Source organism: Leuciscus leuciscus (genome assembly GCF_965113295.1).
Source record: "Leuciscus leuciscus genome assembly, chromosome: 20".
In the NCBI taxonomy this organism is placed as follows: Eukaryota; Metazoa; Chordata; class Actinopteri; order Cypriniformes; family Leuciscidae; genus Leuciscus; species Leuciscus leuciscus.
The window spans coordinates 22,915,199-22,941,199 of NC_138744.1; the positions used below are offsets into that span (position 1 = coordinate 22,915,199).

Consider the following 26,001-nt stretch of genomic DNA (forward strand, 5'->3'; position numbering starts at 1 on the left):
ACACAAAACACAAAAATCGCTGCAAAAGATGCTTTCCAACAGGTTTTATCGTAGTTTTTCATCCAATACAAGTCAATGGAGTGCTACCACAGAAACCGAAAATTCTCGGGCCAGCAGCATTTGTCCAAATTTCAATCTTAACCATTGTATTCATCAGAAACGATCTGAAAACAGGGCTTTAAGTGTAAAATACCGAACTTGTCCTGCTTTAACTAATGTTAAATGAAACCTTGTGTTTCCTTATTGTGTTTATAAGTGTTACCAAAATTACAATGAATGCTAGCCAGCACACACGCTGCATTTGTAAATGAAATGAAAATGTCAGAAAATAATACATATTTTGCGAAAAGTAGTTGGTGTCAGTTGAATACATTATGAACTACATTTCCCATGATTCCTATCAGCGCTACTTTAACCAATAAGGGTCCACTTACGCGCTTACGTCACGTAGAGCGACATAACATTTTCAAGATGGTGCTTGAAAGTACTATGGTCTGGTAAGAAAAATTACTTTATATTCTTCAAACATCAGATTTAGTTTGATAAACGTGATGTGTTTGAAATGTTAGGCTATTGTGTAGTGAAGTGTTGTGAATTGGAGTTGAGAGAGCGGCTGTTTTGAACAGAATGACAGATGTGCGGTTTTCCTTAGTCATGATGGAACCTCAGCTTGTTAAACAGCTTCTTTGTGTTGACATGTTATGAGGGGAAAACGTTAGAAAGCTCATAGCTGCGAGTTGTCCTATTATGAAATGAATTAGTTTTGAATGTAAATGGGTTTGTTAGTTTTATTTTCTTGTAACAATTTAGGTTTTTGTATAAATAACTCTCCAGATAGGTTTTAAAATCCTTCTTTTTACTTTCAATTTCCTAGCATAATAAACTCTTTAGTCTGGATGGCGTCCTCAGCCTTGTATTAACAAGATTTTATATTTAAATATTAAATAGAACCATTCCTATGTTGAGTGGACAATGGACATTATTTATATATATATGTATATGTATATGTGTTTGTGTGTGTTTATTATTTCTAGTGTGGACAACAGTGAATATATGCGCAATGGAGACTTCTTACCTACCAGACTTCAGGCCCAGCAAGACGCTGTCAACATCATCTGTCATTCAAAAACTCGGAGTAACCCAGAAAACAACGTGGGGCTCATCACTATGGCCAAGTAGGATGGTGTTTTTTATACTTTATTTATGTTACTAACAGGTATAATTTGGGATTATTGTGTATGAGAGAATCTATAGAAGAATCTCCACTGTGTGTGTTTCAGTAACTGTGAGGTCCTTACCACACTGACCCCTGACACGGGCCGGATCCTGTCGAAGCTTCATGCCGTTCAGCCCATAGGAGTCATCTGCTTCTGTACTGGCATCAGAGTAGCACATGTGAGTGGGCCGGATCACAGCACAATTCCATTATATCTATTGTAATATCTATTTTGTATAAGTGTTTGCTTTTATTTTGCCACTAAGATCCACAATTGTAACCATGATTTCTTGCACCAAAAACGGTCATAATTTACTTTAGATGACCATTTTTACACCTTATGTCTGAGCCTTAGAATGAAATTGTTTGATTTTTGCTACCTTAACTTTCAAATTTGTATGATCATCCTTTTAGGAACATAATTTCTTATGAATTATTTGCATGTGAAATGAGTAACAACATCAAACCTCAGAAGTTAGTTATTGTTTTGGCAGCTTGGTTGCTATAAACGGCCTTTTTATAGTTAAGTTTTAAGTTCAGAATGTTACAGGATATTTACATAAAACATTTTACTATTTTATTTCAAAAGATCAAGATATATATGTATATGTGTGTGTGTAATATCTGTTGAAATTAAATAGTAAATAATAGCAAAATGTGTGTATATGTACACAGACACACACATTTTCCTATTATATACTTCAAATATTCAAAAGATTATATGTATGTATGTACGTGTGTCTGTATATACATATATACTTATTGATCTTTTGAAATAAGATGTTAAATGTATAGATATTTCTTTCTTTTTATTTTATTATATAACTTTTTCTTAATGTCCTCTATACACTTATATTTCTGATTCTCTCCGCTCTTCACTGTTTCACAGCTGGCATTGAAACACAGACAGGGAAAGAACCATAAGATGAGGATCATTGCTTTTGTGGGAAGCCCTGTGGAGGACCTGGAGAAAGATGTGAGAAAGATGTGTTTTTTCTTCTTCATGCATCTTGGGTGTAAACATTGCGCCGTATGAGTTTGAATTAAAAAAAGGCTAATATAATCTGTTAGTGACCTTCTCATTTGTGCCTCCGACCTGTCTCTCTCTCAGTTGGTGAAAATGGCAAAACGTTTGAAGAAGGAAAAAGTCAGCGTTGACATTGTTAACTTTGGAGAAGAGGTGAACATTTATTCTGAGGGAATGAACTCTACCACTCTCCTCCAGAAATTACTTATTTTTCCATGTAATTTACTCCCATTTTCTTTTTGTCTTTTAGGAGTTCAACACGGATAAGCTGACCGTGTTTGTGAACACCCTAAATGGAAAGGAGGGTGTAGGCTCTCACCTGGTAACGGTGCCTCCGGGCCCGAGCCTAGCAGATGCTCTTCTGTCCTCTCCTATCATGGCTGGAGAGGGTGGCACCATCATCGGCCTGGGTCCCAGTGACTTCGAGTTTGGAGTGGACCCCAGCGCAGACCCTGAGCTCGCTCTGGTTAGTAGCACACAGGACAAACTCCTCTGCTAGAAATGCTCCAGATTATAACTGTCTGTGTCTCTGTTCCAGGCTCTGCGTGTGTCGATGGAGGAGCAGAGACAGAGGCAGGAGGAGGAAGCTCGCAGGGTAACAGTGGCTTCAGCTGCAGAGGTTGGAGTCGCATCACCCACTGCAGATGGTGAGAGAAGGAGGGGCATGGTTAAATGAGGATTGAACCAGATGGGGTTTGTGGACACATCGGGGTCACTGACAAGTGTAGCTGTGGGTTTTTGGTTTAAGTGGAGCCCCTAAAAGGACATGGTGATAGAAAAATTCTAGAGATGGGAATAAAAATTTTCAATGCTTTTGCATTCACTCGCAAAACTTTCGAATTCTTTGCTAGCGAACGCATAGTTTCTCAGAAGAACACACAAAAGTTTAGTACTTTATATATATATATAAAAAAATAAATAATACTTTTATTCAGCAAGGATTAAATTGATCAGAAATGACAGTGAAAATGTTGGCATTGTTACGAATCATTTTTATTTTAAATGAATAGAATGTTCAAAAGAACAGCATTTATCAAAGAATCCTGAAAAAATTGTAGTGCCGTTTCCACAAAATATTAAGCACCACAATAGTTTTCAATATTGATAAGAAATATTTCTTGATCATCAAATCAGCATATTAGAATGATTTCTGAAGGATCACGTGACTAGTGTTGGTGAGATGAAGCCTCATGAAGCGTTGAAGCTTTTCAGCCAAGTGGGGTTAATTTCTCCAGGCTTCATTTGCTCACAATACCACCTGGTGATCAAAGAGTGTAAAACAAGCAGATCCATTACATATGACCTGATGTGATCTGTGATACACTGTATTTTGCGCCAGTTAAGGCTTAGAAATAACGGTGAAGAAAAAATCGATTTCCACATAGACTAATCTATGTATATGAATATAATGTGTACTTTCTGGTGGTATATAATGATTGTATAACATAACTGTGTTGTAAACGTATTGGCTTGAAATGAATGGGGCTATCAAATGTGTGTAAATCAATTATTTGGTCATAATAGGCAGGAGGGGCAATATAATTATTCTAAAACTGGAAAGTGGCTGGGTTTAAACCATGGGTTTATATATCTATCAAAATGTCGCGGCAAGATTCAAACCGCTTCCTGAACCAGTCCGGCCGAAGCGAGGCTTCGGACGTCATCAGTGGAGTCATTGGTCTAAAGCGATACAAGCCTCGATACGCGCTTTACTGAAAGCTTCAGAGATTTCTCGACACGCTCCGAAAAACATAACATATTTGTTGAGTTGTGTATAAGGAAAGTTTCTCTATGCTCCAAATTGAAGAGTGAACCATATGTATTTTAACCGTATAAGATTGTTTTATTAGAAGTCTGTTTAATGTGACCTGATGTCTTCTGTATTTGTGTTTAGAGTCTGAAAATGCCCTGTTGAAGATGTCGACGGCTCCTGCTCTGCCCGATTTCAGCCGCATGACGGAGGATGAACAGATCGCATATGCCCTACAGATGTCCATGCAAGGAGGAGGTCAGGCTTATTACTCTTCATAATTTCTTGTTTTTGTTTTTCTTAGTCATTTTTATATGTTTTTTTTTTATACAACCACATGTTTGTCTTTGTGCACAGAGTTTGGCTGTTCAGAGGCCATGGATGTGGAAACAAGTGCAGCAGCCGACAGTGAAGCTCCTAAGGTGCGTTTCACAGCTCTTTTCCTCCAACCAGATGTGCTTTCTTATAGAGAGGAGATGAGAATTTTAGATCGAAACACAGTCATGTTGTGGGAATAATCAAAAGCAGCTGCAAATTCTTCATTCCCATCATTCAAAAGCCATTGCTACATATGCGAGTCAAAACCACACAAAACAGAATAACGGAAACATTACATGTTATTAGTTTTGTGAGTAGAACGCAGAATGCAACGCCATATATTAGGGCTGCAGCTATCGATTCATTTAGTAATGTAGTATTCTACCGATTATTCCATCGATTAATTGAGTAATGGGATAAAAATGTGTGGTAATAAAAATAGATCCAAGTGAACAACAGCCTTTAAAATGACTCAAAATATAATAACAAGTGATAATAATTGGTTCAAATAAAGCATCAAAGTAATCATATGGGTATTATTAAACACTGTTAAAATACAGCCTGTAAAATAAATGATTTAAACTAATATAAACATAACTTATGTACGGCCTGGTAATAGTTACGGCATGATCAAATCCTTGTGTATTGACCAAACATTTAATTCAAATTTCTTCTTAATCTTTAATATTTGGTCACTTATGTACGATAGAAATGCAACAGCCGCTGTAATTTCTTGAACAAGAACATATGCACATCAAAACATGCAAACTCAGCCTAATTACATATTAATTAGGTACTGCTTATTTGTCTATTTGCCAATTTGTCACATGGTAAATGCATAATCGCATATAACCTGGCACAATGTCATGAAAGTGCCCAACTGAAACTCTTTGTGTGTGTTCTGTAGGAGGATGAGGAGGATTACGATGTGATGCAGGATCCAGACTTTCTGCAGAGTGTGCTGGAGAACCTTCCCGGAGTCGACCCCAACAATGAAGCCATCCGTAATGCCATGGGCTCTCTAGCGTCCCAGAACAGAACAAAACCACCTGAGGGCAAGAAAGAGGATGAGAAGAAATAGAGAAACAGTCCAAACAGAGGACAAGGGCATTAAGGGTTTCCAACTGGATGATGGATAGAGATGAACACAATGCATATATAACTGATTAAAAAAGCAAGAATAATGATTCAATAAGAGTTTTCTTAACAATTGTTAGAGGGAGGAACAACAGAACAGACTAACAACAAAGTTTATTGACAGAAAAGAATATCCATAAAACACTTCTTACATGTAATGGTGAATGATCATCTTCATTTGTTCCTATTTAGTAACATCTGATCTTGAACCTATTTAGTGGAGCAGAAAAATGGTCACGCACTACTTCAAATAGTAGCGCTCACTTCAGTTTGCTAGATAGGTTACTTTATGCCACCCAACTATAATTTCTCTTGTGGTTTTTGGATGACTTATTGTTATGGTTTCTTTGTCAATTTTGTATCACTATTTTCAGTTCCTTTTTTAATAAAGGGCTTTGTTATGAATCTAAAGATAGTAGTTGTGATGTTTTTTGAAGGTGCTCTGTTTTTCTGTGCAAAAAGGCAAAAAATATCACAATCCTTTGATTTTAGGTTCAGTTGCCAGTAGTGATTCAATGACTAAAACATGGCCAAATTGAGACTGACAAATTCCTTTTGAACATTTTGAGTCTGCATTTCATCCACCAAAGTGATCATAATGCTCTATAATATGTTATGCAGCATTTTTATTAAATAATTAGTTAACCGCCTCATAAAACCCAGTTTGGATTAAGTGCATGGATGCAGGGATGAGTCAGAATATTACCCTGATGTTTATTAGACTATCCCCCGGTTTCACAGATGAGGTTTAAGTTTGTCCCAGACTAAAATGCATGTTTGAGCTGTTTTAACTGAAAGCAACTTGCACCGAGATATCTTAAAATATGTCAGTAGTACCATTGTATGTCTCAAGATGCACATCAGGAAAGGTTTTTTTTCTTTTTTCTAATGCATGTTTATAAAAGCTACTTAAATGTCCTAATTGAATTAAGGCCTAATCCTGGCTCAATCTTAGCCCTGTCTGTGAAACCAGGCCCATGAGACCCATACTCGCCTATATGCAGGACTTGAGAAGTATAGCATGAGGGGGATGTGGAGAAACGAATTATCAGTGAGAGAGAAAAAAATCCCCTTAGAAAGAACAAGCCGACTAAGCACTCTGAACTCATTGAAGTACCGCAGTATAGGCAGAGAGAGAGAGAGAGAGAGAGAGAGAGAGAGGATGGGGGTAGTAAAAACACGCAGCGCATCATCATCATCATCATCATCCTCATGAGTTCAGATACAGTAGCGACGCAGTGCAGGAGCGCAGCGCGCGCACATTTACTGCACTAACCTACAAACCAGTGAGAGCACTCAAAATTAGCCCGCACTGCATTCTGTATGTTATAATTAACCATTGTGTTTCTCTAATTCACGTTGAAATTTTTAACTTTTTGGAGAGAAAACTGAAAAGAGAGAAATCCGTTACTGGAGTTCCCTCAAGGCGCAACTGAACGTTTATGTATGCGCTCGTGCGTCCGAGCACGCGACCGCTTTAACTGTCCAGCGCGTGCCTCGATAATGCGCCAAGCTCACTGATGACTCGCGCGGGGATCCTGCATCAGCAGCAAGCCGCTTCAATACCGCATATCAGTCTCTCCTTCCTAATTTAACCATTTCTACCGCTTCTTCGCTGTTTTAATTTGAATTTTATCCCCTTTTGACTTTATTCCCTTCGGCGAGGTACTCTGAAAGAGAATGTAAGTATTTTTGCAAACTCTGTACTCTACCATTTTTTTTTTTTTTGCTACAAGTAGCCTATTGACCTAACGTTACGTATGCAACTTTGTAAACAGTTTTCAGGCTTAATTTCCCATGAGTGTGAGTGACTTACATTTTTTTAATTGATTTGTTGGAGATGCTGGAGTCATGGATCTCGGTTGCCTATAAACTGTCACGATTAAATGTTTATATTTTTACCCCCGGTTTCACAGATGAGGCTTAATCCTAGTCCCAGACTAAAATGCACGTTTAAACTGTTTTAACTGAACTCAACTTCCATTGATCTATCTTAAAATGTATCAGTGCCATTGTTTTGTCTGAAGATGCACACCAGTAATGTTTTTTCGTTTATAAAAGCTACTTAAATGTCCTAGGCTAATTAGCCTTTCGCCGAGCCCCGCCCCCTAGTTACTGTTGCTACGTCCGACAAACAAATAATGGTCAAACACAACCACTTGAACCAGCGCGACAGATTGCCGTGACCTTTTCTGGAGCAATACCTCCGCGATATCCTCCAGATCGAGGCAAAAGGGGTTACAGTATGCAGTGGAGGGATATATTCAAAATATAAAAATACGCAATGAACGAGACACGACTACTATCGAGGCACAACACCTGTCTCAAGCGAAATCTGAGAAACCCCATGACAATCGCAAAAAAATCTCTAATACCCACGCAATCGACATAAACACACTTGAGACGGCATCTTGGAAGTTTGTGATCAACCAGCATCCGCATCGTAGACCTCTTCTTCTGTCTTGATTTTCTCCGATTTGTTGCAGACAATCGCAGTTATCTGAGCTGTTAGCTATATTTTGCTCATTTTTATTAGCAAATTTGATTTTTATTTTTTTGTTCCAGTTCAGCCCTGCTAACGTTATGTGCTTTGTTCTTGGGGAAGGGAAAAAACTAACGTTATGTCCCGTATTTTGGGCATAATTTATTTGTCATAATTAATGCATAATTTATATCTCCCTTGTCCTGTTTTTTTTGTACTGCAAAGCTGATCTAACCACTGACTGATACAGCAGCAGTGCTGTTATCATCCTATCAATAATAATAATATATCATATATTATGATATAATATATCATTATTTAGGGACAAATCATTGTTTGATTTACCGCTCCGAGCGGGACTTTCAATGTCAGCATTTTGATTTCTGCAAATCAGTTTAGGCGAATGCAAACAACGTGATTATTGATTCCAACATCCACCCACGCAAGAAAACATGCAACCTACCTGAGGCAATAATACGCTGATTTACTGCTCAATAAATATTTCTGATTGTTATCAATGTAGAAAACTTTTTTCATTTTTTTTCCAGGATTTTTTGATGAATAGAAAGTTTCAGAGTTTTCTGAAATAGAAAGCTTTTCTAACGTTATAAATGTCTATACTGTCACTTTTGATCAATTGAATGCATCCTTGCCTATTACTTGTCTTAATTTCTTTAAAAATCTTACTGACCAAATTACTTTTACCGGTTCTTTGTGGCAAGCTTTATGCGTGCGGTCGTGCACTTGAGTGCGGCTATATTACGTAAACGCTCATTATCCTGTATTTAAGTAATTCAATTAATATAAAGGGGCGATTTGTCCACTAATGGCTTAAGTGAGTAACTATAGTAGACTATAAAATGTTTTTTTTTGTCGGAGGCAGCCCTTATTCCACATATTTACAAACGCCGTGGACGCACCGCTTCACCATCTTGCTTGGAGAATGTTTGTCGGACCCACTCACATAGTAACGGTTGCTATGATGTGTGATTGTGACAATGGCCGTTTTGGGGGAGGGGCCGGCGAGAGGTCAATTGAACTAAGACCTAATCCTGGCTTAATCTAAGCCCTGTCTGTGAAACCAGGCCTTACATTTTTTGGTAGGCCAGTATATAAACTAGACCTTCCTGTTATACAGACTGATAACCAGGATTCAGTGGATAATAAAGATTGAACCTTTATTGTTATCTTATAGCCTACACGTGTACAGTAGCCTACATAATCAGCCTTGGTATAGACACTGAAAAACCCATATCGGTCGACCAAAAATTTAGACCTTAAAATAAAAGAAGAAATGAACGGACTAATTAACATTATTAGTGTTTGACATAACTGGAACATCAAATCAGAAATATTATGAAAATGAACCATGGTCTTACAACAAATAAAACCCCAAAACCATGGTTATTGTAGTTAAACCATGGTAACCATAAATGAACTATTGTTTTGCTTAACTAGTTTAACCATGGTATTTGCATTAAAACTGTTATACAAATGGTTAATTTTTGCAAGGGTTAAGCAAATTCAGTCAGCAGTTTTTATGTGTCATGATTGTCTTCGGATGTTCAGGTCTTCTGCAGATGATGCCAACCCAGCAGGTGCTCCTGGAGCCCCAGGTGGCCCTGGAGGAGCCGGTCCTCCTCCTCCTCCAAACACCACCAGCAACCGCAGACTACAGCAGACACAAGCACAAGTGGAGGAGGTGAGTGAGTGTTTATGGAAAAGAGATATAAGGATTAGCTATGGATGGGCAAGATGTGCAGATTTGCAGACTTTCTGTATACTTTTCTTTTTTTCCTTATGAACCAATGCTTTTGGAACACAAGTGTTCAGTGGCGATGTTTCTTGCCTCATGTCTTCTGTGTGTTTGTGGTCTTGCAGGTGGTGGATATCATGCGTGTGAATGTGGATAAGGTTCTGGAGAGAGACCAGAAGCTGTCTGAGCTAGACGACAGGGCAGATGCTCTGCAGGCCGGGGCTTCACAGTTCGAAAGCTGTGCTGCCAAACTCAAGAACAAATACTGGTGGAAGAACTGCAAGGTGGGACATTCTGATTATATTAATAAAGCTGAAATTAAATATAAATATTAGATGAAAAACTTATAGTTGAAGTACTAATGTTGAAGTACTAAAACTAAATAAAAATAAAAATATATATTTTTTAATAAAGCTGTATAGGAAATAATCATAACAACAAAATAATAAAAGTAAACAAAACTACAACTTGAAAATGAAAACATTTGTAAAAAATTTGAAACTATTTCAAAATATGAATAATAGTAGCCTACATAGATAATTCTACTGTACTCAGAGCTCTATGAAATAACATGCGGAAGTAAATAGGTCAGTGCTCATGCTGTGCTCAGCGATTTTGCTCAGAACAGCTGCTAGTGTTAATTAGTTAATATGTGTAAACTGGAGCTTCTGGGTTTTGCTAATTACCGATTGATGCAGAGAAACTTTGGAAATCGTCCATCTCTTTGTGTACTGTCTACTACTTATGAGTAGGATTTTTGTTACTCTAGATTATTAATATGTAAAGTAAACTGCCTTGCTGAGGATGTTTTTAAATTTCTGTTTAAGGATTTATTAAGAATGTATTTTTGAAATCTGCTGTGAGATGGAAAAAATTAGATGACTGAACATGTATATGTTTTTGTAATTGATGCATTACTATTTTTGCTCATATACTCCCACTTAGGGATTTGAACTAATTAAAACTTATTCAAAATGGTCTGCAGATCCTGCACCCCTTACATGCAGGGCCGTCGCTAGCGGGGCAAATGCTGGTGATGATTCTAGGGGGTCTCGCGATTTCAACCGAGTGGGAACTATTTTATTGAGGTGACGTTAATCTCAGAGACGTCACAACTAAATTGTCAACCATTTAAAAAAATAAAAATAAAATAAAGTAACGTTTTAATAATTTCAACAACGAAGATCTTCAACATATTTTGTTGATTTGGCTGTTTCTCCGCATGAAGGCAAGTTGTGTCTCCTGAAATCCCTATGATTTGAATAACAATTTATTCGATACCATTACACCTGCCAGAATGCACAACTCAAAAGAAAGGATTGCTTTGGTATGTGAGATTCTCACTCATCTCTGGACAAGCAGGCCCGGTTCTACTGAAAGCAAGAGTTGAAGAGTTTTTTAAGTTGAAACTGTAATAATATATCATATTGGCGAAACAGATTTGGCAAACGCTCCAGTGTGAATTTGTGCTCAGGAAAGCGTCAATGGTTTCTATTTACAACATGTTTTTGTAGCGTTGAGCAATGTAGCCAATCACAGACATGTCAGTTTATCTTTTGAACGCAGTGGCCAATCAGAGGTGTAAAAGTTAATCAGAATCAACTCATCGCTCAAATCGCCAGATTTTTTGTTCAGTGGCGAGTTCTGCACGTTTTCGCGTATCCACTCATTATAAAAAAGTGCTGACACGATGTAAATAAGAGATTCATTGTGCAGTTTAGATAGCTTCATTGATTATAATATGATTACTTCAATCATATTTACTTTATATGATTACTTATGAGATTGCGATGAACTGAGATGAATGACTGCTCTTTAGTGATTACAAAGGGCGTGCATTTTGCGCACATTCTAGGCTATAGCAAGTTTGTGCAATTACTTGTAAAAGTAATAACTTGTAAACCTTGTAAATATCTCACTGTACATTGTTACTGTTGTTATGGTTGCTTACACATTACTGCACTTTACTAGAGCACCCTCACTAATTTCAGAAGCACCACCAGTGATTTGATAATAAAAGACAAGACAAGTGCGTTCTTCTTTCGACACTCCGGTTATACTGCAGAGGCGCAGCCTGTGCTCCAGTCTGTGGATTCATGCTGATCTTTTAAACTGCATAGTAGTGCAGGGACAAAAATGCGTATTTATCTGAATAAATTAACATCAGACATAAAACAAACAATTGCAAATTATATTTCGTATTACATATGTGCTTTTAAGTGACCCAATCGAGGTAAGATAAACTTTTATTATGAGCCGATGGGGATGTTGACTAAATTACGCACCTCCATAAACCAAATCCTTAAATTGTTTGTGCATTGCATAAATATGCGAGCTGAGACACTGGGCAACTTTGGGGTGGCATCTGGTGTGGCAAAACTCATTTTTGTGGCCACGCCCCTGCGGCGTACTACCACACAGAAAGAACCACATCCAACAGGAGTAACTGTCGATGCAAGAGGAAGCTGTCTGAAAGGGATGTCCATGTACTAACCCAGATTGTATCCAAAAAACATAAAACCACAGCTGCCCAACTCTGCAGAATTAAATGTGCGATTAAATGACTCTCCTGTTTCCACCAAAACTGTTAGTCAGGAGCTCCACTGAATCAAAATGCATGGTCGGGCTGCTATAGCCAAACTTTTGGTCACTCATGTCAATATCAGTTTCATTGGTGCCAACAATGCAAATCTTGGGCTGTAGACAATGTAAAACATGTATTGTCCTCTGAGTCCACCTTCATTTTCTTTCTGTGACAATGTGTCTTTCTCATCCGTGAGAGTTATGATGTGGAGAAGCCCAAAAGAAGCTTAACATCTGGACTGTTGTGTGCCCATAATGAAGCACGGGGTGGATCAGAGATGGTTTGGGCTGCAATATCATTGCATTCCCAACTGTGCTTGATGGGCGTCAGTGCCAAGGACTACAGAACCATTCTGGAGGACCATGTGCATCTGGTTCAAACATTGTACCCTGAAGGGGATGCCGTGTATCAGCATGATAATGCCCTCAGCAAGACTTGTGACAGAATGGTTTGATGAACCTGAAAGTGAAGTTGAATCTCCCATGGTCTGCACAGTCACCAGATCTAAATATTTTAGCCATTTTGGGTTATTTAGGAAGAGCAAGTCAGAAAAGGTTATCCTCCTCCAGCTTCACATAGTGACCTGGCCACTGTTATGGAAGAAGAATGGCTCGAAATCCCTCAAAATCCCTCTGACTTCTATCTGTCCGACAAGACAAATTGATGCTGTATTGGCTGCAAAGTGAGGCCCTACACCAGGGATGTCGATTTCCTGCTCCTGGAGGGCCACTGTCCTGCAAAGTTCAGCACCAACCCAATTAAACTACCTGAACCAGCCAATCAAGGTCTCACTAGGCATACTAGAAACTTCCAGACAGGAGTGTTTAGGCGAGTAGGCTAAACTCTGCAGGACAGTGGCCCTCCAGGAGCAGGTTTGGACACCCTTGTCCCACACCATAAATTATTGTGTTCTAAAACACCTCTGATTGGCCATTGTCTTCACGCGTTCTATATGTGTCTCTGATTGGCCATTGTGTTCACACTCTCAACATATATGTCTGTGATTGGCTACAATGATCAACACTTCAAAAACATGTTGTCTTCACCGAGCGCTTACACAGATACACACGGGAGTGTTTGAAAGCAGGCTTATATCAGCGGATCTCTAATATATCCACTGATAGACGGATCTGCTGATAGACGCCTGCTTTCAAACACTCTCGTGTGTATCTGTGTAAGCGCTCGCCACTCGGTGAAGACAACATGTTTTTGAAGCGTTGATCATTGTAGCCAATCACATACATATATGTTGAGTGCTTGAACACAATGGCCAATCAGAGGTGTTTAATTTTGACAACACTAGGCAGATGATAAAATTAACAAATCCCATAATCCTTGAGTTGCTCGAGCAGGCACCTAAAAATATATTTAACATACTCTTAAACTTAAGGATTTGTAAGCGTTTGTTGTCAGATTCTTGATCTGATGAGTCTTGATAACCAGGATATTTGTGATTGTGTTTGCGTTGCTGTCTTCCTTATTGTAATGTAGAGTCAGTGATGAATTGTGTAATTGTAACCATTTTTAGCCTGTTTTTTTCTCCCTCAGATGATGATTATTATGGGTGTCATTGGAGTCCTCTTCGTTGGAATCATTTTCTGTGAGTTTCGAATCATTTAATGGGTTAATTGAAGCATCTGCTTTTACACATTATGATCAGACAACTTTGCCATTTTCTCCTATTATCTTATTACAGAACGTCTGTTAGTTTTAATTGTTACAAAGGCAATTATACATTATATTGTATTACAATAGCACAATTACCTGTTATTACCATTTATTATTGGATTTCTGTTATATTTCTGTATTTATATGAAAGCTTTGAGCTCTGAAGATTTATTGTTTTTACATTTTTATTTCATTGCTTTTATCGTATTCAAGAATTTATTTACTATTTATTCATGATCTAATACCTTTATTTACACATCATTTTCTCTTTAGCAAAGGAAGGTAGTTTTGAATGTGCAAACACTTACATGCTTACCTGTCGTGGGCACGCAGAGCATTCTGGGATGCTCAGGCTTCTTTAAGTGATGCTTAGCTTTAGAGGCATACTGGTTCTCAGACCAACCGCCTGCGCGAGTTTACTGTATTTGTACTCTTTACTGTGTTTAGAGCTCAGACTGGACCAACTCAGCATAAGCTCAATAATTCACCATTACGGTGAATTATTCATTGAGAGCAGTTGTGCATCATGGTACACTCCAAAAAAGTTTAACCCAATTTTGGGACAAACCCAAACGTTGGGTTACAAATGTAATAAAAAAAATTAACCCAACGGCTGGGTTTGTCCATATTTGACCCAACAACCCAGCATTTTTTAGAGTGTACCGTATGTATGGCTACTGAACCCGACAAGAGACACATTTTGCAATGGAATATCGAGCACCTTTTTTTCACACTCCCTTTTTATCTTTCCTTATCTAGTGTATTTCTTCTCTTGAGCCGATCCACCTGCAACAAACAAGAAAATGAACGAAGAAAACACAATCATGAGCTCCACCTATTTCCCAAATACTTCTTTCTTCAATCCTAAGGTCTCTCCATTTAGACATTTGCACTGGTGTGACTGTAGTATGTAGATGTCTCTCCTTTCTCCTGTATCAGAACACGTCACATGCTCTCTATATCCTTCAGTTTCTGTCTACCTCTCTCCTTTTCCCTCCCTCTTGGAATCTCCTGCATTATTCAAACCTTCTGCAGACATTCATACATGAATGCACAGAAAGAGCAAAGAGAGAGAAAGCAGAAGAAAAACAGATTAAGAATAAGTGGGAGAAGCCAGGAAGGAAAAAAATGTGGTGACACTTGTGAAGACAAGGTAGGAGGATGAAAAAGGAGATGCAGTGCTCATGGGAGGAGCACACTACCGTTCAAAAGTTTGGGGTCTGTGAGATTTTTGAAAGAAATGAATTCTTTTATTTAGCAAGGAAGCATAAAATTGATCAAAAGTGACAGCAAAGACAAATAAATGCTGTTCTTTTGAACTTTTCTATTCGCCCAAAAATCGTGAAAAAATCAACATCCTGATTTCTGAAGGAAATGTAGACGGTAATGATGCTGAAAATTCGGCTTTGCATCACAGGAATGCATTACATTTTATGATATATTAAAATAATCTTTCAAATACATTTTCAACAGACCTTTGCACAGTAGAGTATGAGAGAGAGAGATAGAGCGAGAGACAAAGTGTATGCATGTGTGTGTGTGTGTTGGTGGGGGAATAGATGATAGTAAAGTCAGGTAAACATTCTTTCTGTCCCTGTAATGCCAAAGCTTTCTCATCTGACCTTTCGGAGAAATTTTATAAATTGATACTGACATAATCTGTCCCTGCAGATACGCCCCCATCCTATTATCACTACTGCTGTTGCCATTACCCTGTTACTTTTAGAGACGATTCATGAGCTGTCATCCTTTGACTTTTATTCTAAATGTCTATGTGTACTTAAAGGTGCAGTAAGCAATTCTGAGAAAAACACTGTTGATATTTGAAATCAACCCAAATAAACACACACTTCTCTTCATTGCTCTTCAAATTAAAGCTAAAATGATGAACGAAAGACAAGGAAGAACAAAAAATTAACAGACAGTACACAAGAGTATATACAAGCAAGAGTTTGTTGTTGTAGCTAACATTACAACAACAGCATATCTTGGTTCTGTGAAACATAGCAAAACCAATGTTACGTATTGAGCAGAAACAACTCAACCTCTGCGTCTGTTTCAGATCTTCCAACTTCGGTCTCGGCTCGAAAGCTTTTCTAATATTAACGCGGGTCCTAAAGCTCCTCCCTGATCATAACCCTTCTTTTTCCAGTGATAATCATCTGACCTTTTCTCTTTTGTAATGTCTCTCAGCCATCTCGCTTTCTACAGTCTTTCTTCAAATCTCCCTCTCGCTCACTCTCTCTCTCTCCTCCCCCATCATGAGTGGACACGCCTCCTAATGCTGATTGGCTACAAGTGTGTTGTGGTGCTCGGTCCGATCCACTTTCAACAGTGTTTCTCAGAAATTGCTTACTGCACCTTTTAGATAGAGATTTAAAATTAAAATAAAAAACACACAACTAGACAGATAATTTATGAGAATGGAATGAGATAGCTGTTTTTTTACACAGAAAAAAAAGCTACAAAAGCGGTCACTGGCGGGAAAATAGTACATATAAGTAGTGATGTTACGTATGACACTGATTTTTTTTTTTTTTTTTATGAAACTGAATCTTTGAGGAACATATCACATAGCACAATTTCCTGAGCACAATCTCCAGTGAAGCCCCGTATCGGGGCGTGACTTGGCAAAAACTTTATATACTTTATCTAGTCACGTAAATGACGACAAACGAAGCCTCACTTTCTGTCCAATCACATGCACAATTCGCTTTGCGTGTCAGAAAGCTCGAACACCAGATCTTACTTTACAAGTTTTCATTTAGATCAAACCTATTAATTACTTTTTTAAATACCCAGTCATAAAAGTAATATGAGGAATAAAAATTATTTCAGGAAAATAAAATACTTGCTATATGTAACTGTTAGTCATACACTTGTACATTATTCTTCTATTACATCATTTCAATATTCATACTGGCATTTATTGCCACATTCTAATGGTAAATGAATTTATCTGAGAGAAATTGTGTTAAAAAGTGTTAGGCTTTTATTTGTTTATACATAACATTAAAGGAGACCTATTATGCCCCTTATTACAAGATGTAATACAAGTCATATGTTGTTGTCATAAGTCATATATTGTTGTTAATATGAATCAAACATCAAAAGAAAAACAGAAAATCACTCACTGCTTTAGCAGCTTTAATAAGAATAGATTTCTTGAATGCGGCTGTTAAATGCTCTGGCGAGGAGATAAACATGGCGGAGAGTGTACAGCTCATACAGGGCGGGGTTTATGCTAATAGGGCGGAGTCCATCAGCAGTCATGGGCGGGGCCTAAGCATTTGTGACATCACAAAAGCTAGAATCTGCAAACGGCTTGTTCTGAGACACTGCTTATGATTTATGGGGATTGAAAAAGAGGAGTGGGCGGATTTTTACCATTATAGGCATACTGCCGACACATTTATGTTCAAACACCATGTAAAAGTGAATTTTACATAATAGGTCCCCTTTAAAACTATGTGTGTGGTGGCTGCTTCATCCGATTTATCGCTTTTTTCACGGGCTTTTGGCTGCTTTAATTTGTAACTAACCACCAGATTGTGCCGTTTTTGACACTCTTGAAGCTTTGAATCTTTTCCCGGCCACAGTCAGGGGAAAGCCTCAGTGCTTTATTCCCCATCCCTACATAGTATCTTTTGAAAGGCTACCGCCCCAGTGACAGCTTTGGTACTTTTTTTCTCTGTGTGTTTACCTGGAGGTGCACAAGTTAATGAAAACAAACAGTAAAAAAATTCTATAACTGTGTTAAATGGGAAAAATGAGAACATGTGCACATAGAAAACGTAAGGTGTTAGAAGTTCATTTGTTGTCTATTGACTTGCATGGCAGAATAATCCCACTGTTAGACTCTTTTACTAGTAATATGTTTATATGTTTAATATGTTATTACTATTAACTGCCTGTACAAAATAAGCCTCATTTTCCTGTACTGTGGAAAAGCCTCACTGGGGAACAAGTTGTGAATGCTACAACCCTGCCAAAATGTACTGAAATGTACAGAAAATAACAGATAATCAATGCAAAAAGAGCATAAATTATAATCTATACTGCCATGCAAAATACAGCTGTTGGTTCACATTCCTTCGTCAGCACAGACTTTTATATTTTGTTCTGTTGGAGACTGTAGACATGTCTTATATTTCTCTTGTAAGATCAATTGAGACAAATTATTATATGTATAAATATGAATGAATGAAAACATATACCATAACAGAGGGGTAATGCCATCAGCCCTGATGCCAGGATTAGACTTGTAATGGCATAACCAGCATGCTTGTATGTCCCTGATGCCAGTAAAACCATCAACAAAACCTGATCTGTTTCTGTTTTTATTTATCAAACACAAGGGAAATGTACAACAAATAATCAACATCCAGTAGATCAGAAGATAAACAATGGAATTAATTTTACATTTATTGAATAAGTTACGCAGGAAACCTTTTTTGACACTTAACTTCTATTAAACAAATGTACCATGACTGAAAATAAATCCACTGGAAGACATATGGGGAAAGATGGATCAAGTAAAAAACTAAAATGGCTCCTTCCAAGATTTCAAGACGACGGGTCCTCAGTTCTCTTAAAAGACATAATAATACATTTAACATTTAAGTCCCCTCACTATTTTGTGGTATACAGTACCGTTCAAAAGATTTGTTTTCGTGTTTCTCAAAGTATCTTATGTTATGCACACCAAGGATGAATTGTTTTGATCAAAAATACAGTAATTTTGACATATTATTACAATTTAATATAAATGTATTTTATTTAATTTTTTTTTTATTCCTCTGAATTTTTTGTATCATAACTCCAGTCTTCAGAGTCACATGATCCTTCAGAAATCATTATAATATGATGATTTGCTGCTCAAGAAACATTTATTATTATTGTCAATGTTGAAAACAGTTGTGCTGATGTATATTTTGGTGGAAACATTTTTATAATTTTTTTTCTTTGATGAAAAAATTAAAGTTAAAAAGAACAACATTTATTTAAAGTAGATTTTTTTTTTTTGTAACAATAATGTAAAAGAGTATTTTACATTTCACCATTTACTGTCATGGTTTAATGCATCCTTGATGAATAAAAATGTTAATTTCTTTTTTTTTTTCTTTTTTTTTTTCTTTATCTTATTGACCCCAAATTTTTGAACGGTAGTATATATAGTTAATATTATACATGTAGTTACATGTTGATGTGTAAAAAAAAAAAACGAAACTCACCTGCACCTCTGAATGCTTGAAACAAAAACACCACTGAAATCGCCAACATTAAGACAACTGTCCAGAAGGTTTTTCCTGTTAAATTCAAAAAGTTCCACAGCTTTTATGCAACAGATTTCATGAATATTTAAATTAAGACATGACTACATTTGCAGTAATCACTATGTTGCATATTAAAGTGCCCCTATTATGCTATTTAAAAGGTTCCTAATTTTATTTTGGACTCTCCTACAATAGGTTTACATTTTTAAAATGCATATTTGTAAAAAAGAAAGAAAGAAAAAAAAGAGTAAAAATCTCTTACTTGGCTCAGTTCTGTCCGCAGTCAGACTGACATCACTCGGTGTTTCTAGGGCCGAGTGAGAGACCCTACAGGTGACCACCGTCCCCGGTGGGTGCTCGTCGGGCCGTAGGGTGAGGTAAGAGGAGAGGGAATATGTCCCATCACTGTGCTGCCGATGGCTGGAGAGAGAGGATTCTTTTGTGAAAGAGACTGGCTCTTCTGCAGAGGGTGCTTGAGATAACCACTCCACCTACAGGAGCACAGGGCCGTCAGGACACTGAACTAAACGAGGCAACTGCACAAGATCAGAATGTGGTTTTGTACTGTGGCTGTTGTGAAAGTGAGCTGACCTGCACATCCAGAGGGTAGTAACGCTGACAATGACAGCTCAGTTTCTGAGGTGTCGAATCCTGAAATATCAGTTTCTCCTCAGACAGTGTGACATGAGGAGGTTCTGGGCAAAGATGGAATGTGATTTAGGATTTATGGATGTGAACAATTTTACGGGTTTCTTCAACTTTGAGCACTTACTGTAAATCCAATGTTTGGATTTTTATATAAACAAACAGATTTCAGTTTTTCTTTTTGTTATATGAAGGCAGCTCACATTAAAAGTTTTATCATGCCTATCATGCATTTATCTGTTGATACTTTTCATTTCCATTTCATGTATAGATTGCATTTTTTACTCTTTTTTATTTATTTTTTACAGTTTTAGACTTTCAATATTAAACAATGAAATTACATTATAAAAATAGCAAGTATTATGCTTAAAAAATATGATAATCTAAACAAAGAATGAAAGAAAGCATATTTTAACATATGAATTGTGTATTTAGGATGTTAATAATTTTCCTTTATGGGTGAACTATCCCTTTAAGAGTTTATTTCCATGGCTATGGAAGCTTGTTTCTGCCATGGAATAAAAAATATAAAATTTAAATTAAATAAACAATTTTATCTCATAATTCAGATTTTTTTCTTCTCACAATTCTGTGTATCTCCCGCAATTCTGACATTATAACTCGGAATTGTGACTTTATATCTCACAATTCTAAGAGAGATATAAACTTGCAATTGCAAGAAAAAAACAAAACAGAATTGCATGTCTCGCAGATCTGACTTTTTTTTTCTCCGATTTGTGAAATATAAATTCATAATTGCGAGTAACAGTATAAAGTCTGAACTGCGAGATATAGGCCTAGTTGCAATTCTGGGAAATAAAGTCAGATCAATTTGCAATTCTGACTTTTTTCTCTCAACTGAACTGTAAGATATGAAGTCACAATGGTGAGATGACTTTTTTCTAAGAATTCTGATAATAAATAAACTCGCAATTCTGACTTTACAATTCGCAGTTGCAAGTTTATACCGAGCAATTCTTCTCGGTATAAGAAGATTTCTTCAATTATTTTCTTTATTCCATGGCAGAAACAAGCTTCTATGCACAGCAGAAGAAATACCTTTATAGAATGTCAGGAAACATCTGGGATATTTTGGGATTAGACTCACGTGTAATGTGCAGCTGCACGATCTGTTGAGTCTGAAACTCCCCAGAGCCGACAGTGCAGATATATGTGCCCTCATCTTTGACCTTTAACCCCTGCATAGTCAGAGACGCATTCCCGTCCCTCACCAGAAGATCTGCGTCAGCGCTTGTGCCTTCCCGGTCCACAAATACTGTAGTGTACAATAGTATGGTGATATTTAGCATACAAACATGTCATTTCCTTTAATTATCTGAATACTTCTCACTTACGTTCTGGTGCCGTGTCCGTCTCCTCCTCCCTCGCTTTCATATCAAGAATTTTACGGCCATTTCCTCTATGTTGTAAGCGCCACTCAAGTGCCACTTCCTGCCCTGGGACGGAGTCCTTCTGTCTAAAGCCACAGTCTAACATCACATCACCCCCTATTGGAGCCACTATGGACGGGACACGCGAGAACACCACAAACACAACTGGGGAGAGAGAGAGGATCTTTTATTATGAGTGTAGTGTTTGTTTTGTGTGTTATAGGCCAGGTTTGGCAATCTAGGCCAATTAGAAACAACTATCATTCTCATTTGTATTACACATGCATAAGTCAAGTCAAGTCAAGTTTATTTGTATAGCGCTTTTCACAATACAGATTGCATCAAAGCAGCTTCACAGTATTAAATTAAAATAATACAACAAAGTTTGTTTCAAGAGGAATTTATTGATTGATAAAATTAAATTAAATATACCCAAAATATCCCCAACTGAGCAAGTCAAAGGCAAACAGTGGCAAGGAACCGAAAAACTCCATCAAGTGACCTAATGGTGTCCTAAAACTCCATCAGGTGACCTAATGGAGAAAAAAAAACCTTGGGAGAACCCAGGCTCAGTCAGGGGCCAGTTCTCCTCTGGCATTTATGAGCTAGAGGCCGGATTGTAGTTTGAACTGTAGGATTATATGAATGCCTGGCTGAAGAGATGCGACTTTAATCTAGTTTTAAACTGGGAGAGCGAGTCTGAGCAACGAACAGTATCAGGAAGACTATTCCAGAGTTTTGGAGCCAAATGTGAAAATGCTCTCCCTCCTTTGGTGGTTCTGGATATCCTAGGTATGACCAAAAGCCTTGAATTTAGTGATCTTAAAGAGCGCGATGGATTATAGGGCGATAGAAGATCCGTTAAATAGACTGGAGCTAAGCCGTTTAGGGCTTTATAAGTCAGTAGCAATACCTTGTAATTAATACGGAGCTTTATAGGTAACCAATGCAGTGATGATAAAATTGGTGTTATATGATCATATTTTCTTGATCTCGTAAGAACTCTAGCGGCGGCATTTTGGACTAACTGTAGCTTGTTTATTGAGGATGCAGGACAACCAGCTAATAAAGCATTACAGTAATCCAGTCTCGAGGTCATGAATGCATGAACTAACTTTTCTGCATCAGAAACTGATAGCATATTACGTAGCTTAGCAATGTTTCTAAGGTGGAAAAAGGCTGTTTTTGTAACATATGAAATATGATTTTCAAAAGACAGGTTGCAATCGAGTATAACACCCAGGTCTTTTACTGTAGAGGATAAAGTAACAGGACATCCTATGATGTTAAAGTTGTATTGTGCGAGGTTTTGTGGGCGGTTTTTTGAACCGATAAGTATTACCTCTGTCTTGTCTGGATTTAATAAAAGAAAATTACGCGTCATCCAATCTTTTATATCTTTAACACACTCTGTCAATTTGGAAAATGTAGCGTTTTCATCCGGCCGTGATGAAATATATATTTCAGTGTCATCAGCATATGGAAACTAATTCCATGTTTCCTTATAATATTTCCAAGTGGCATCATATATATTGAAAATAACAGAGGGCCTAATACAGATCCCTGCGGCACTCCATAGTTTACTGGAGTTATGATCGATTTTTCTCCATTTAAATAGACAAAATGGTAGCGGTCAGATAGGTATGATTTGAACCAGCTTAGTGCTTGTCCTTGAACACCAGTATAATTTTGTAGTCGATCTAAGAGTATTGTGTGATCTATAGTATCGAACGCAGCACTAAGATCAAGTAAAACTAGTATTGAGATACAGCCTTGGTCAGAAGCTAAAAGTAAATCATTTGTGATTTTAACGAGCGCAGTTTCAGTGCTATGATGCGGTCTGAATCCAGACTGAAACTTTTCATAGATATCATTTTGTTGCAAGAAAGAGCCCAGTTGAGCGGACACCACTTTTTCTAATATTTTAGACATAAATGGAAGATTTGAAATGGGTCTATAATTTGCTAGATTATTATGATCTAATTGTGATTTAATAAGTATTAAAATTCATTCATTAAAACTAAACGTATAAAAATCAGAAAACGTTTATGTTCCCCCAAGAAAATGTGTGTTCGCTCATAAAACTTTTTGAGAGAACTCAAAGTTTTGTGAGCGAACGTAAAAGCGCTGGAATATAATTTTTCCACCCATCTCATATTCAACATATTTGACTATATAGCATATAGCTATACGCGGCAAGACTGTGGCTGCATCCGAAATCACATACTCCCTTGAATACTTATTTTGAATAAGTAATTACTTCACGGCCACTAAAAATGTATGTTCTATATAGCATGAGTGTGTGTAGTTAGTATGAATGTAATACGGACGTACTACATCTGCCATGCTGTCATTATCATGTGACCTACCAGCGTCAGTTACGTCACTTCACTGCCAGTAAAAAATTCTCCCATGGCCTCATGGGATAGTAAAGTGTCCATCGAATCTCACCGGAAGAAGTAGGTCATCTGGGTACTTTTTGCTTACTCTTTTATGAGTACTGTGAATTCAGACATACTTCTTTTGTCACATACTGTTTTTCACCAACTATATAGTAGGGAAGTATGCGATTTCGGATGCAGCCTTTGTATATATGAACATAGACCAATAATAATAACATATTTCAACATTACCCTCTGTTAGCAACGTTCCTGCTTGGCTGAGAGTCAGGTTCAGTGTACTCTGCACAAGTGGCTGCGTGTGGGATTGTGTGGTCTCACTGTGAAGGGTCTGCAGGACCAGCGTGAGGCTGATCCCGCCTCCATCCAGCTGAACTGAGCCAATGAAATGAGCAGGCAGGGAATCCAATTCAGCATCACGAGGAACATAACGGCTGATCTCACAAACCACTTCCTGTTCATTACAATCAGCGTGAAGAAGCAAGTCTGCATTAGGAATCTGAATGGATGGTACTGTGGGGGGTGAGAAACAATACAGAAAGATATTCTATATGTTTTTCATTTAGACATATTCACTTGCTGACTTTAGGTTCACTGCACTTACACATCAACTCAAAGATCAGATCGTCGGCATTAGGGGTCTCGGGGGGGTTATATGGGGTCACAAGCTCTGGTGACAGATCAGCATTCCCAACCAGATCCCTGAACACCAGCGTGGAGGGAGTGCGCTTGAACATCGACCCGCCCATCATGCCTCCCATCCCTCCCCCCTCTTCGATCAGCGAGCAGGACAGAACCACATCAGCTCCCTCCAGCCCTGTGACGACAGAACAGTAGTTAGCACAGTAGCGGTATTAAAGGGTTAGTTCACCCAAAAATGAAAATTAGCCCATGATTTACTCACCCTCAAGTCATCCTACATTCTTCTTTCACACGAATACAATCAGAGTTTCATTAAAAAATGTCCTGGCTCTCCCAAGCTTTATAATGTCAGTGAATGTTAAATTCTGTTTTGAAGTCCATAAAAGTGCATCTATCCATCATAAAAGTGCATCTATCCATCATATAAGTGCATCTATCCATCATAAAAGTGCCCCACACGGCTGCTTAATAAAGGCCTTCTGAAGCGAAGGCGATGAGTTTTCATATTTAAACATTTATAAAGTAAAATAACTAGCTTACGGCCAAATGAACATACGGATTCAACTTAAGTATAAAGCACAACTTATGCGAGTAATGCGACGTACTGCTGATATGTACGCTACGCCATGCACACTACGCTACTTCTGACGTCATAAGTTGTGCATTAGGCGTAAGTACTGCAAATGGCCGTTTGGCCGGAAGCTAGAATTGTACTTTGTAACGTGTTAAATATGAATATTTTTTCTTACACAAGCTTTAGAAGGCCTTTATTAACCCCCCGGAGCCGTGTGGAGCACTTTTATGATGGATAGATGCACTTTTATGATGGATAGATGCACTTTTATGGACTTCAAAACAGAAACAGCAATTCACTGCCATTATAAAGCTAGGAAGAGCCAGGACATTTTTTTATATTGCTCTGATTGTGTTCGTTTGAAAGAAGAATTTCATATACCCCTAGGATGACTTGAGGGCTAACTTAAATCATGGGCTATTTTTCATTTTTGGGTGAACTATCCCTTTAACATTAGTTAGGGCAGTACATTCACTTCAAACAGCAGGGGGAGCCAAATCTTCCAAAATCAGACTATTGAAAATAAAACCGAAAGAGAAATCCATTAATAGATTATTCAACGTCGTAAAACATTACGTTTATATTTCATTATTTAATATACAATCTATAGATGCAAATCTATGGAAGCAGCTCGGCTGATTATAGGAATAGGCCTACGAATAAATGTCGAAAACTCACCATAAACCAACGAAAGGAAGACGAGGAGTGTTAACATCACAGAGCAGCTCCAGCCAATAGCCTATAACTAATAATTTTGCTAGATGTCGCTAATTATATGCATATATTTACATTAAGTGAGCAAAAACGCATTTCATTCAAAGACATGAACTCTGCTAGGCTAACCTCGAAACCCGAACCCCGATGCTTTCAATAGGTGATATACTACTTTCACTTTTGGCTCTTCCTCATCATGGGCAGGTTCAAAATAAGAGTGAACTTTTCAGTTTAGTTTAGTCACAATGTAAATTATAAGATATTACAGATAGGCTATTATATATAGGCCCATATAATATATATGGCATAGGCTTGCACAAATGCAAGAAGATACAAGTACAGAAGTACAAGCTACAAAGGTGTAGGCTAGTATGTGATAGCTAGCTAACTAGATAGATTGATAAATTACAAAATATGAACAT

At 37.6% G+C, this 26,001-nt stretch overlaps 3 protein-coding genes across 4 annotated transcripts; 2 read left to right on the top strand and 1 right to left on the bottom strand.

Annotated features, from left to right (window-relative positions):
* Positions 1-366: 366 nt before the first annotated feature.
* Positions 367-5,859, top strand: psmd4b (proteasome 26S subunit ubiquitin receptor, non-ATPase 4b). The gene is made up of 10 exons (XM_082150432.1): positions 367-497; positions 1,035-1,175; positions 1,281-1,395; positions 2,106-2,192; positions 2,328-2,396; positions 2,494-2,709; positions 2,782-2,890; positions 4,138-4,251; positions 4,351-4,415; positions 5,219-5,859. The coding sequence occupies exons 1-10, from the start codon at positions 391-393 to the stop codon at positions 5,390-5,392; spliced, it is 1,197 nt and encodes a 398-aa protein (XP_082006558.1). The 5' UTR covers positions 367-390; the 3' UTR covers positions 5,393-5,859.
* A 122-nt stretch (positions 5,860-5,981) lies between these two features.
* vamp1b (vesicle associated membrane protein 1b) lies at positions 5,982-17,057 on the top strand. 2 transcript variants are annotated; one of them, XM_082150505.1, is made up of 5 exons: positions 5,982-7,130; positions 9,500-9,632; positions 9,812-9,970; positions 13,819-13,870; positions 14,698-17,057. In XM_082150505.1, coding segments are annotated over exons 1-5 (363 nt in total). In that variant the 5' UTR covers positions 5,982-7,128; the 3' UTR covers positions 14,715-17,057. The 2 variants fall into 2 exon arrangements, with proteins under 2 accessions (XP_082006631.1, XP_082006630.1); XM_082150504.1 differs by lacking the exon at positions 5,982-7,130 and having other exon boundaries at positions 9,126-9,632.
* A 1,208-nt stretch (positions 17,058-18,265) lies between these two features.
* Positions 18,266-25,756, bottom strand: tapbpl (TAP binding protein like). The gene is made up of 9 exons (XM_082150415.1): positions 25,544-25,756; positions 24,254-24,466; positions 23,884-24,162; positions 21,215-21,415; positions 20,968-21,135; positions 19,806-19,909; positions 19,477-19,705; positions 19,173-19,247; positions 18,266-18,528 (listed from the first exon to the last, which is right to left on the bottom strand). Exons 1-9 carry the CDS (start codon positions 25,578-25,580, stop codon positions 18,521-18,523), a joined length of 1,314 nt encoding a protein of 437 aa, XP_082006541.1. The 5' UTR covers positions 25,581-25,756; the 3' UTR covers positions 18,266-18,520.
* Between the last annotated feature and the right edge of the window lie 245 nt (positions 25,757-26,001).